At 39.6% G+C, this 13,561-nt stretch overlaps 1 protein-coding gene across 1 annotated transcript in view; it reads left to right on the plus strand.

The window, feature by feature from the left end:
- The first annotated feature begins 604 nt into the window (after positions 1-604).
- Positions 605-13,561, plus strand: part of VPS50 (VPS50 subunit of EARP/GARPII complex) — an 80,727-nt gene continuing 67,770 nt past the window's right edge. The window contains 4 exon segments of the mRNA XM_036406121.1: positions 605-718; positions 3,033-3,101; positions 10,819-10,941; positions 11,543-11,614. Coding sequence (XP_036262014.1) covers positions 686-718; positions 3,033-3,101; positions 10,819-10,941; positions 11,543-11,614 — 297 coding nt within the window. The 5' untranslated portion in view covers positions 605-685.

Raw genomic sequence — 13,561 nt, forward strand, 5'->3', positions numbered from 1 at the left:
CCAGCAGCAGCTGGGACGCTGGGTAACAGCAGGATCAGGAAACACACGGAGCTGACCTACGTGCCCTGGAGAAGGAAAAAACTCCTTTTCCTACAGGCACAAGCATGCCACAGCCGATGTGCAGGTGGCCTCACCCTCTGATGCTGCCTCCACTTAAGCAAAGACTGTAGGATGAATTCTTTCTTTTCTTGGGCTGATACAAATTAGATTTAAAAAGCTACCTGGTGGGTTTTGGTGTGTGTGCTTTTTTTTAAGTTGCTATCAATACAACTAAATGAGAGTGACACAAGCCTCTTTTACCGACGCAAAACTACATCCATCACCCGTGAACAGGCCAGACGCGCTCTGTGCATAATGCCCGAAAGAACCCGAAACAACCACAACCAGGAAATTCTCCTCGTCTACGTGCACGCTCTAGCTTGTCTCCCTACACAGAGCTCGGTTTTATCTCCTGAGCTAAGCACGTCGAAATGTACACACCCGAGCCCCAATACGCAAACACCGCAGCTCCAGGGCCCGCCCTGCCGCCCGCGCTGCCGGGACTTGTAGTCGTGCTGGCCGCTCGGGAACTACCGCTCCCAGGGAGCCGCGGGCGGGCGCGGTCAGGTGGCGCCCAACATGGCTGCGCCGTGCCCCGGCGCCTTGCACGGCCGCTGAGCGGAGTCGGGGCGGCGGCGGGGCCATCATGCAGAAGATCAAGTCGCTGATGACCCGCCAGGTGAGCGGCTCTTCTCGGGGGGCGGCCGGGTACCGCTGCGACCGTCCCGCGTTCTCCTCGGAGCCGCCGTGCCCGGGCACTCCGGAGAGCCGCCGGTGCGAGAGGGATCGCCCTCTGTCCTGCCGGGGAGGGCTCGGGGCGTGCGGGCTCCTGCTGCAAACGCATCCGCCTTGTTCCTCTCCTCCGAGAAATGGAAGCGTGCGCAGGTGCCAACGCGTAGCTCTTGTCACAACAGAGAAATCGTTGTTGAAGATGACAGGGCGGGCCCGTGTCAGTTTGCTTTTTTGACATATAATTCTGAGCGCTGGGCTGTGGTTCTGTAAAATGGCTTTGTCTGGCAGCAAATGCTTTTGGTCCAAAGGGAGGCGAGGCTGAGAAGGTGCCAGGGACAGATTTGGGTGGGCACCTAGTGAGTGTGTGCCAGAGCACTCGGTGTGTGTCTGTCACCTCACTGCTGTCTGCTTCTTGTACTGGTTGTCTCCAGGATTATGTAGATCTAAGCCTACTTTTGGACCAATATTTCTAAGATTGAGAGTCATTTTCAGGAAGTGTATCAGCAGAACATTCAGTTATTCACATATATAAGATATCCCTGAAAAGAAGCCTCTTTATTTGTGTCTAATTAGAGAACTTAAAAAAAAATCACTTGTGTCGCCCACATCAGGTATTCTAGATAGTTATAGAAAATCATGGGAAAGTCAGAAGCTTTTTTTCCCCTAGAACTATGCCCTCAGAGTTGTGATCCTTATGCAAGAGGCAGGGCTTAAAAATGAACACTTGTGTGAAAGTGGAATTGCCAGAATAATGTTCTGTTCTGCTTCAGTAGAGGGTTACATGATTCCTTTTCAGCTTGACTAGGAGGAGTGCTGGGAAGCCTGCCCAGTGTGGAGATGATGTTTTCTGCAAATGATAACAACTTAGGCAATTTTCAGTCATTTGAAAAGATTAGGTTCCATTTACCATTTGATAAGTGAAACATTTTATTTCTTCTGGAGGTAAGTCACTAGAATGCATATTTTTGAGAGGACTTGGAGAAGATTTTGTGTGAAGTATGAGAAACTGCAGCAGTTGCTTTGCTTGTTTCTTACTTTGAATTTCTGATGCATAGAGGTGAGTCATCTTTGATGGTGGCAACTGCAGAGGGAGGATGTCTTGAAGTGATATGTGACAAAATCTGAGAATCAAAACCAAAATAGAGAGGTTCTGCATCTTGGGAGGATGAAACAGTTGTAAAATGTAGTAGTTAGCACTGAAATTATGTACAATGCTTTGTCAGTTTCAAAGAATAAATACAGACTTTCTCACCATAAACTGATATAGTAGGTCCTTTTAGAAATATAGGTACCCAGGACCAGAAAGGGGCTTGGAAAAAATACTGTTAACATTGATCACAAGAGAAGGAAGAAAGTCTGCCTGAAACTTTTGACTCATAGGAACACACTGAAGTCTCAAGGGAAGCTGGAGTCAGAACCATATCTGAAAATTGGATGTGTAGATTCATTTCTGCCTGGAGCTGGCAGAAAATATACTAAGCAGCCTGTTCTGTGGTATTGCTGCTTGAAATGGTGAGATGCTGTTTCAGGTTGTCAGGAGAAGTGGGTGCCCCATCCCTGGAAGTGTTCAAGGCCAGGTTGGATGGGGCCCTGTGCAACCTGATATAGTGGAAGGTGTCCCTTGGAACTACATGATCTTTAGTTTCCTTCTAGCCCAAACCTTTCTATGAAAATTGTAAATATGTTTGATATTCAACAAACATACATGCTATTTATGTGGCTATACGTGTTTTAAGAAGTAATAATTATATAAAGCAGCTAGTGTGGATTATGCAACCTTTTCAGTTCAGTTACACATAGGGAAAGCCAGTCCTAGTAGTGGAATATGGTAAGTAGAAAAATATGCCATCAAGCAGAAATAATCTTGCAATAGAGTAGCTGGCATCTAACTTGAATTCAGTTATTTGATTCCATCAAATCATAAAGTTAGTGGGACAAAGTATGCTATGGTTTTTGGACACATGCTCATTCTAAAATTTAAGATACTATCTGGACATTAACAGGAGGATGTGAGTTTGATAAAGAAAATGTGAACTGTACTGAAAAGGTACATATTGCTGGAAATGCTTAGATGTTTCTGGAACATAATTTATATACTGATGGTCATGCTGAAATGTTGCTAGAATGAGGTCTTAGCCTTCCAGCTACATGTCAGAGTATTTATTAAGAGACCCGTAGATACCTATTCAACATTAGGTAAGACTTGATTGCAAGATTCATAAAGGAATCAAACTGAACTGATTATTAAAATTCTTTTAAAGGGTCTAAGAAGTCCTCAGGAGAGTGTTAATGACCTCAGTCCTATTGAAAACTTACGGATTCCTACAAAGGTATGATACAACATCCCTCCCCTCCCACTCTCTTTTAGTTTTTCATTTTATAGTTAAATGACGCTTAGTTGTGTCTTCTTTTTATCCTTAATACCAGGTTTACTGTTGTTATTTTTTCAGTTTTATTTCTTGCTGAAAGTCTTTTAGAGTGTTTTAATGAACGAAAGAGCTGTGAGACAACTCCAAATGAAATTGCATGAAATTTTTTTCTTGAAACTTTTCAGTTGTCTCTGGATGCTGATCTTAATATTATTTAGGTTTCTTGCTGGAGTGAATTAAAAAAAAAGAAAAAAGAAAAATGGCTTTTTGAGTTTTACTTTGGAAAGTAGATGCTTTATAATAGCAGTAGCTTTTGGTATTTTTTGAGTTCTCACTGTTTAAATGAAGCCACCTCACTGTCATCTCTCAAGTCATGCTAAGTAATCTGTGTGTGAGGGTACAAGTGTCACAATAATTGGCTGTTCCTTATTCCCTGTTGATCTGAGGGGAGCATTCACAAGACTTCTGTGGTTGTTGTCTATTATTTTCTATTAATTTGGTCTTTGCCTTTAACCAATAAGATACTTAAATTACTGACTTGAATTTAGATGACGTCTTTTACAATAGTTAAAAAGTCAAACTGAAAGACCCCTTGTGTTTCTCTAAGTACTCTGTAATATGCTGCCTGTGCTGAGGCAGATCAGAAAATTAGCATTGCTGTATATTTCAAAAATCAGGTAAGAGTCTCTGAATTGGTACATTATGCTTTGTGAAACAGTGTCCAATATATTGATATCAAAGAGCAAAAGTATTCAGTTGCAGCAATGTTGAAAAACCTGTCACATCTCCATCACTTAAATTTCACAATTGCAGATTCCTGCCACTCCCTGAGCAGCCAGTTTTTTGCCAAGTTGGCTCTCCAGGTAAAAGCAGATGTAGGGTATCTTGGCTGGATTTCCATTCTGTAATGGTTTGATGTTATATGTCTGATAAGGCTACACTGTGTAGCAATAACTGGTTTTATTTAACTCTTGAATCATTAAAATCTCAAGCTGTTTTGATGACAGAATGGTTATGATGCTGCACTTTCATCATCACACTTCCACATTCAAATTGGTATCTCCAGACTGATTCAGGGCAAATGTTACTGAAAACTTCAAAAGCTGCATTAAAGCTATACAGAAGTATACAGAATGAAAGACTGTAGGGTCAGCATTAATTAGGGCCAGTATGAATTACTGGTAAAAGGACAAGCCATTGGTTAGACAACCCTAGGTACAAACCCATGTTTTTTGAGATGACTATCACACTAGTTTGGAGGTCAAATGGGAAATAGGGAGGACAGGAAGAAGAATCTGCTGACATTTCATCTCCTGAGAGCAAAACCAGCAAAATTCTTTTGGGTCTTGATATCTGAAAGTTGTTGATTTGCTGACTGTTTGCTGACTGTGGCCAGCATGATGAAGTGATGACTGTACTCAATTTTTTATTTTCAGGCAATGAAATTGTTAGGCATTTGGACATTTTAGTGAGTACCTGAGTGTATTCACTCACTTTAACTGGTACTCCAATGAGTTCTGGAACTATTTTGAAAAAGTTCAATTTCTTATATGAAGGCAAATCACCAGCAGACTTGCTTAACTTGTTTATACAGACTCATGCAGCCAACTCACACAGGGAAGTATCTCAGTAGGAAGTAAGTGTATAATAGTTTTAGTTTCATAAAGTCTCATAAAGTAGAGAAGCCAAATCTGAACTGCAAGGCTGGATATATGACAAGTTGCCCAGAGAAGTTGTGGATGCCCCATCCTTGGCAGTGTTCAAGGCCAGCTTGGATGGAGCTCTGAGCAACCTGGTCTAGTGAAAGGTGTCCATGACAGGAGAGCTGGAACTAGATAATCTTCAAGATCCCTTCCATCATTCTCTGGTGATTCTTTGATGATTCTATGATATCTAGAAGAGAAAGTTGTTTGTAGAAGGACATAACATCTATTTTGACTGAAATACATTACTTCATTGGCATACCTTGATTACCCAGGGAAACTAATTCTTATTGAACCATTCTGTTATTGTTGTTTCCCAAGCTGATAACAGTTTTGTTAGCAGATTCTGTCACAAAAGGTTGAGGTAGATATTTTGCATGCTTGAATTCAAGTGTGTTGGATTAATGGTGAATTGACTTTGAATTAGGTCATGTTTATTTTGATGATAATCAGCTCATATGCAATATACAAATACTATTTGACTTTGTAGCTTACCATGGTAAATAACACTGAGACTATTTAAAAAATGTTTTTCCTATAGATAAAGGAATGTGGGTTTCTGTTTCCCAAGCAGTAGCTGAGTTCTTTTCAGGAGTGCATTAAGTAGTAGTGTGGCTAACATGTGTACTATGGATAGAACATATCCAATTTTGTTGTTCTCTCCATTAAGAGAGTTGTTTTCAAAGTATAATGTTTGTTTTGGTAGAGTGTGGGCTTTTTAGTAGGTACTCTCTACACACATTGAACAAGGGAAGATCAAAAGGAGGTTCTGAGCATTTTCTATGAAAGATAGGGAATACCACAAACTTCTCTCTGGTACTGCCTTCCCTAGCTGGGGAAGGGGGAGGGAGGGGCAGGGAGTTAAAGCAAAGTAAGTTTATTGATATAGTCATACATTGTATTTTATGATATTATAGACATTATTGTTATATAAAACATATAGAGAAATATTAGATTGTTATATATATATATATATATATAGTTATATATCTATATTGTTATATTGAATATATACTGTTATAATATAATATAATATATATACATTAGATTAGATTCTAGATAAAGGTTCTTCACCCAAGGGTGGTTGAGCACTGGAACGCTCTCCAGAGAAGTGGTTACAGCACCAAGCCTGACAGAGTTCAAGAAGCATTTAGGACAATGCCCTCAGGCACATGGTGTGACTTTTGGGGATGGTGCTGTGCATGGCCAGGAGCTGGACTTGATGATCCTTGTGGGTCCCTTCAAACTCAGTGGATTCTGTGATTCTAAGACAGATATAATCTCTAAATATATCTTTGTATATAGATAGAATTCAAAGATTGTGTTTGCATGTGTGTATACAGATACATATATATAGACGCTTTAATACTTTTATTTCACAGTGGTGCAGTGTTGCAGCATAGCTGCTGATTGAATCTGTTGAGCACAGCCCTAATCCCAGTATTTAGGATTGGATTTTAGCACAGGTGTTATCCATGTTCAGAATGGAGGGATTGGCATCAAATTGGCAGCAAATTCATTGGTGTGTTTTTGGTTCATGACAGAAAGGGAGGCTGTGTCCAAATCAGTATAGTGCAGACTTGGCCCCTGGTAACCTCCAGATAAAAGTGCATAGGCTGTTGCTGAACTTCAGCTTTTAACTAGATTGGAAACGGTTTAGAATTTTTTTTCTCTGAGTAGTATTAGTTAACTTTTTTCAATGTCTTCACTTCCCAGTCTTTTAGGTGATAATGACTGGAGTGCAGAAAGTTTTTGCTTCTACTCCTTACAAGTAATGCTTCATTCAACAGGGCAATATTGGTTTTGCTGCTACAGGCAACACAGCATACAAGGAGAGTGTGATGCACTGGGAAATGGCTGGGTAGACATCTAAAACTTGCTGAACTGCATTTCAGATGAGTCTGTAATGAGATGACTCTTGTCAAATGCATTTCAAGGAATTGCAACAGGCTTCTAGACTGTAAACTCCTATTTCCATAGAACAGGAACACAAAATGATGTGAGAAGTGTGTGGATCTAAGCACTGTGTTTTATTTAGCAATGGCTTCTTTGAGCATGCAAAGCTGTCAGACTTCTTTTTCCTTCTTTCTTTTCTTCCCAGCTGCTGTCTTTCACTGATCTATTTAGGTGACATAATGAGAGAGGCCTGCTGCTGAAGGTTGCACTAGTGGTAACCTGACAGGATAAATTGTTTTTCTATGAAAGTATGATCCCAAAGTACTGGGGAAAAAAAGACGCAGTTGGCACTACAAGTGACACGAGTTTTAGGTAGGAGGTGAGGCCTCTTGCTGAATAAAACTTTGGAAAAATGAGTAGCCTGTGAAACAGTGTCTTACCAGGCTGTGTTGGCCCATTATTGATTGAAGAGTTCCTACTGCTGAATGCATGTGTTAACCTGGACAGGTGGATTGAAGTGCATATTGTGATGTCCACCTTGCCAATATGCTGCTCTTCCTGACCTCCTGTGTATCTAGTTAATTCTGTTTAGCAATGGCAGAGTTCTCTGCAAGGCTATTATCATGAGATTGCTGCTGTCACAATTTTTGACAGGCTTTTCTGTTCAGAATAGCACTCGGAATTGCTGAATTAACATAAAATGTAAGATGTTAAATGTGTTTAATGCTGACTTTTTTTCTTTTTAAGGAAGATACTTATATGGCAATAGCTAGACACGTTTTGGGGTCGAAAAATACCTTGAGGGATTTAATAGAGCTTCTCTCTTTTCTTCTACTAAGTGTGTGAGTACTAAGTCCACAGAGCTAAACTGGCCCTTTGCCAAGACCCCTGAAACTATGGGCTTATTTCTACATAGTAAAATTGTTTTTGTGTATCTGATTGAAAGGATGAGGAAAATAGAATATCAGCAAATAAACTTTAGCTAGGGATAGTTACCTTCTTTAGTGGTGAGTGAATAAATTTGCCTTCACTATGTTGTTTATTTCAAACTACTGGAGCATGATGTGCTGAAAGCTGCAGGTTATCATGGCAGAAAGTCTGGTGTCAGATAATGTAATTTATGGGGGAGCTAAAGTTTATCCTGGAAAGTTATAACTAGAATGCTTTTCTAGAAAAAAATGAACAAGGTAAAGAAAAACCTTGTCATTTAATAAATATTTTCCTGAGTAGTGTTTTGGCAAGAAACACTCAGATGAGTGATCTTTCTGAGACAGAATAAAATGGTTTCTTAGCAATTTTCCTAGGCACTCCAACATCAAATCCAGAGTATGTGTCCATAATGGCTTTCTTAATGCATTTTTAGCAAATGTAAATCACCACTGACCTATGGTATTGAGATTTTTTTCACCAACATGACAAGCTATTAGTAGTCCAGAATTTCAAATGATCCTAAGCATTTCTTCTTTGGTCAGTTTTTAATCTTTTTTTTCTTTTAGGAAACAGCCACACAGGAACTTGTAGGCAAACACTGGGTGATAAATTCAGTTATTCAATTTGCAGTGGTTCAGAGCGTGAAAAACGCCAATCAGTTGTTTTTAAAATTGATTTAAAAGTTTAATAGTAATAAAATGGTTATAAAAATAGTAATACAATTAGAGTGATAATAATTTGTACAATTCGAATTAGGACAATATGAGACAATAGAAACAAAGAGTTACAGACGTCCGGGTACCTTTTTCTGGGCAGCACAAGCCTGAAATGGACACCTGTTAACAAAGGATTAACCCTTAAAAGCAATAGCCTGGTATTCATACATCTCATACATGATGCATAAATTCCATTCAAATAAAGGATTTGGTTTGGTCATCGTCAGCTTCTTCCTCCTAATCCTAAGGTGCCTTCGATCCTTAGCTAGGCAGAAAGAAGTCAGTTTCTTCTGATAAGAGAACAATAAATTCCTTTTCTCTGAAAGATTTAGGTGTGTCCTGTGGCTGCTATCTGGTGCGAGTACCTTATTCCTGTCTTAAAAAATATCCCACTTATATAGTTCCTATTTTAACTACAAAAGTTACCTTTTAACTACAAGACTACATTTATCATATTATTAAAATGTTAATACAGCACTACTAATCAATACAACAAAATACATAGAGTGAATATCTGTGTAGAGCCATATAATATGCACTTTTCACAAGTGGACCCCGTTGCCTGTCTTGGATAATTTTTAATTTTAGCTTCATAAAACTAAAACTCAGTGTACTGTAAGATGTGAAACTGATTTACAGTTACAGGTGTACATTATGGAGCTACCATTACAGCTATATACGATAAACAGTATTATTTCCTTGTTTCTCTCGGTGTGTCTGTGCAGTCCACGTCCTTTCCCTGGCCTGGCGTGGGTTGCTGCGTGCACCTGCGCTGGTGGCAGTGACTGCATCAGGAGTTTCAGGGGGCGATCGGAGGCGCCTGGGCGGAGAAGGTGACTGCTGGAGAGCTTTTCTCCGGTTCCCCGCTGCCGCCGCGATGTTTTTTCTCCCGCTCCCCGCTGCCCCATCACGGCTCGGAGCTTCCCGGCTGCGGCCTGGCCCGCGGCCCAGCGGGGGCGCCCGAGCCCCGCCGGCGGCCGCGCCTGGGCCCTCCCTCGGCCTCGCGTGAGGCCGCTCGGGGAGGACGCGAGATACGCTTGGAACCCGTCTTTCTCTGTATCGGAGTCGTTGCCTTTTATTTCCCCACCGCCCCACCTTTTCCCTCTTTCCCCTTCCTCTTTCCCCTTCTTTCCCCTTCCTCTTTCCCCTTCTTTCCCCTTCTTTCCCTTCCTCTTTTTTTCATGTGAGAAGTATTTCAGAGGAGCAGTGGTTCCTCTGATGCTCTTCCAAACCGGCCGCTTGTGAGCCCTTTGCTGCCTCTTAGTGCATAGAGAAGCAGTGCCTTGCTGTGTGCTGTAAGGGTCACTTTGCCTCGGGACGTCTGCACATTGACCTTATCTCAGCTGGCGTGCAAAATAAGCAAATGAGTGGCTGTTCAGGCATTTAATCTAAAATTGGATACCACACCTGGTGAAATAAACCTTTGAGCTCTTCGTGATGAAAATACCAGCACCTTGCCTCACTGGAACAACTCAGCATTGCTGGGAGGCTCAGGGTCATTATGGGACTCTTCAGTCTGTTGCATTGCTTCACCAGAGTTTAATTTCATTGTCAAGCAATTTGATCAATTTTATCTTTACTTTTGATGAAAGAATATTCTAGCACTTCTCCCTTTTGAGTCTCTGATAAAGGATTTTTGTGTGAACGACATCCAGGAGAGGGCCAGCGTTAGTTGCAATGTCCAGTGCAGCAGAGGAAGAGGAGGGTCAGGCTGAGTCCTTGGTTTGCTTCAGCCACTGGAAGCATCTGGGTTGTTGGGGAGGTCTTCCAGAGGAGATTGTGACAGCAAGGAGGGGGATGCTTATCTCTGGAATATTAGCTTTCAGAAGGCTGACAGCACATCTCTGCTTAGACCACTGTGCTAAAATCTGAGAGCTGTTAATCTTGTGCAAAGAAGGCATATCTGTTCTGGTTTTCTCTGTAGAAATCAAGTGTTTAATGGCATATCTTTTATTTCAGTGAATGTGTGGGCTGAACTGAAAAGTTATGCATTTGTAATGACACTGTCTACGTGACATTTATAAAGACAGTTCATCTGTTTTAAAAAGTTCAGGTTTTAGTTGTTTTGGGTTTGTGCAAGTTTTTTTTTTCTCCTGGAGAAATTGTTTGCCAGTTTATTTTTAGTTTATTATGAGAATTTCTAAAGGTGAGGAGGAAAAACCTGGACTCAACATGCAGTTGGTGCCATAAATTAATGAAGAAGTGTTTAAGTGGCTGCAACGTTGAAGTCTGCACTGTTTTTTTGAGAAGTTTTGAATGTCTTGCTCTCCCTTATGGGAAATACAAGCCACAGTGTACTGTACTTCCTGTATTTTGCTATTGCTTCTTGTGTTAATGTTGGAAGTTGCTCTTGGAAGATGTTAGTTTTGTTAAAAGGTCGTTCTTCCTAGGATGTGTTCTTACATGATGGAAATTCTGTTTTGTTTCGTGCAGGAGGAGCTCAGAGAACTACATGAAGAACCACCTGATCCTCAGGCACAACAGGAAATAATTAACAGCATTGAAGAAGTTTATTTTTCCAATGACTCCTTTGATATTGTGAAGTATGAGTTAGAGGTAAGCTGTCATCTTGAAAGAAAAAATAGTAACATAACAAAAAATGGAGACCAAAAGTATGCTTGTTTCAATGAGCTTTTTTTTTGTTTCTTAGATCTTGTATGAATACAACACTGAACACCCCTAAGTTATCTTGCAGTTGTGTGCAGCTTCTAGCATAGAGTATTGGTGCATATATATAGTATATAGTCTCTTCTTTTAATGTAGTAGAATATGCTTACAGGCATTTTGTAATTTAAACTGAAGTGAAAAAGTCAAGATAGTTGAGGAAACAAATCTGTTCTATATTTTGTGTATTTTTTTAGCAAACTGAGAGAGACATTTTCTGTGATTGGGTGGTTGGGTGTATACATATATGACGTAAAATGAAGTAACTTTGAGGTAATTATAATAATACATGAGGGAATTATGATCCTATGTTATATATTTTAACACTAATTGATTTCAGTATCTATCATTTGAAAAAATGGATTAATTCTGCAAATTAGATTACAGAAGCCAAAAGAATGTTTCTTTAATGAAACTGATTGCCTAGCTAATGCTGTGTGTGAGTTAACAACCTTTAATTTCTTACTGATTTTAATTTATTATTTAAATGCAGAGGCTTCCTCCAGTACTTAGTCTTCAAGAACTGGAAGAGTACAGAGACAAACTAAAACAACAGCAAGCTGCTGTAAGTGAAGTTTTTTCCTCTCTACCCTTACACAATTTGTTGTCTTTTCTATAAGTTTAGCAAGAAGTGTAACTGAAAAAAAATTGATTTCTTAACACATTAGATACTAAGTATTTTTTTAGCATTGTGTTGTGTGCCTTTATAGTGGAAAATCATCACTAAATCATGCAATCGTATGAAATCATGAAAGTAAATCTTAGTGTTAAGTATTGTAACAAAGAGCAAATGTGCTAACTATTTCTTTAGAAACTTGACTTTTTGAATGTTTATCTTGTAATGTTCAACACAGTGCTGAATAGTGGAGTAGTATCTCTTTGAGGGATTTCTGGCAATGTAAGACTTAAAACGTTTTAAAAACTCTCTCCTTGAAGATGCTATTTTGTCTTACTTTTCATTTGCCATTATATTAATTCTTCACAAGGGTGTTTAGTGAACACTGATACAGAGTTATTATGTAATAAACCAAATGAAATTTAATGAGTAGTAAGTATGAGGTATGAGGCAAAATTGGAGTTCCAGCGTTTGAAAGGTGCTTGTTACGTTGCAGACTTTAAAATTTTCTATTAATGTATTAATTATTGTTTCATTACTCTTTTGAGGTGCATAACATGGTAGAGGAAACAAATCTATTAACTGCGGCATTTGGAGAATATCTGCAAGTAAAACAGAAGTAGTAATCCTAATTCATGTGTTCAAATAAATGAAATGTATAGGAGAATCTTGCTTTGGTAACAATACATAAAGCAAAGGCAGAAGCCTTAAGCTGCTTTCCCCATAATATACCTATGAAGTTTTGTGAAAGATTACTGAGAAGCTGAGGAAATGAATATTCCATATTTCTCACCAAGATTTATTAGGAAAGAAGCTGGAAGTGAGTGAGAGGTAGTAATTTTTTTGGTGTGTTTGTTTGTGTGGTGGTGGTGTTTTTTTTTAATTTTAAGAGGACATCTGATGGTGACCTTGTTTTGCAAGGAAGTGCTCTCAAGACTGCGACAACTTCAGTGAGATACGCTGCATAATCCTGATATGTGTTATCAATGTCTTGGCCATTTCTTGCTTGCAGGATGGGAACTGGCTGCAGCTGAGTAGTTTCAGGGCATGGCTGCTGCCAAAACATTTGAACAGGAAAGTGCATACAGCTAATGAGTAATAGGGGAGAGATCTGAGCACAAGGCTTCCAGTAAATATGGCCAGATGTGGCTTTTAGAATATAAACAGGTAAAAAAATCTCAAAGCCAAAACCTTTGACAAGAAACATGTGCCCAGTTCTTCCCTCACCAACTTCCCCCGGTCAGGATTGGTCCTTGCTTGTTTCTTTCTTAATTTCGTCAAAATGTTTTTCTGGTATAGGAAGGAATTTCCTCCTTAAGCATGTGCCAAAGTGCTAAAATGTCTTATATATTGTGTTTCATGTCCTTATGTCATATTTTCTGATAGAGTGTGAGAGACTGTTGCATGTTTGCTTCTTGTGTCTCAGTTGTTATCCATTTATCTTGTGATAGGTCATTTAGACCTACCTGCCTTAAAGGACGTTAGTGTCTTTCATGGAAGACAAAACTGTAGAATGTTGTATGTTGTTAGTTCAGTCCTAAAAATATTTTAATGGTGAATAGATTATTAGATAGAGGATTCTAGAAGCCTGTTGACATATTACACAATGGCACTGCTTTTGCAAAAAACTAAATACTGCCTTTTTCACTTCAATGTCTGTACCTAGAGCTGGCAGAGAAATTTACAATAATAGTTTGGAGATAATACCAAATTCTGAATTTCTCTAATGCAAAGCACTTATATGAGTGTGAATTACAGGTACTAGAGCTCTGATCTTCACTGACTTACTGCTTTTGCACAGCTGATCTTGGTCATTCTCTTGTTTTTAGGGTCACTATAGACTTCTGTAGTTTTCTCAATAGTTTTCTATTCCACTGGAAGGATCCCAACTTGCTC

The sequence above is a fragment of the Molothrus ater genome, chromosome 1, assembly GCF_012460135.2.
Source record: "Molothrus ater isolate BHLD 08-10-18 breed brown headed cowbird chromosome 1, BPBGC_Mater_1.1, whole genome shotgun sequence".
Classification (NCBI taxonomy): Eukaryota; Metazoa; Chordata; class Aves; order Passeriformes; family Icteridae; genus Molothrus; species Molothrus ater.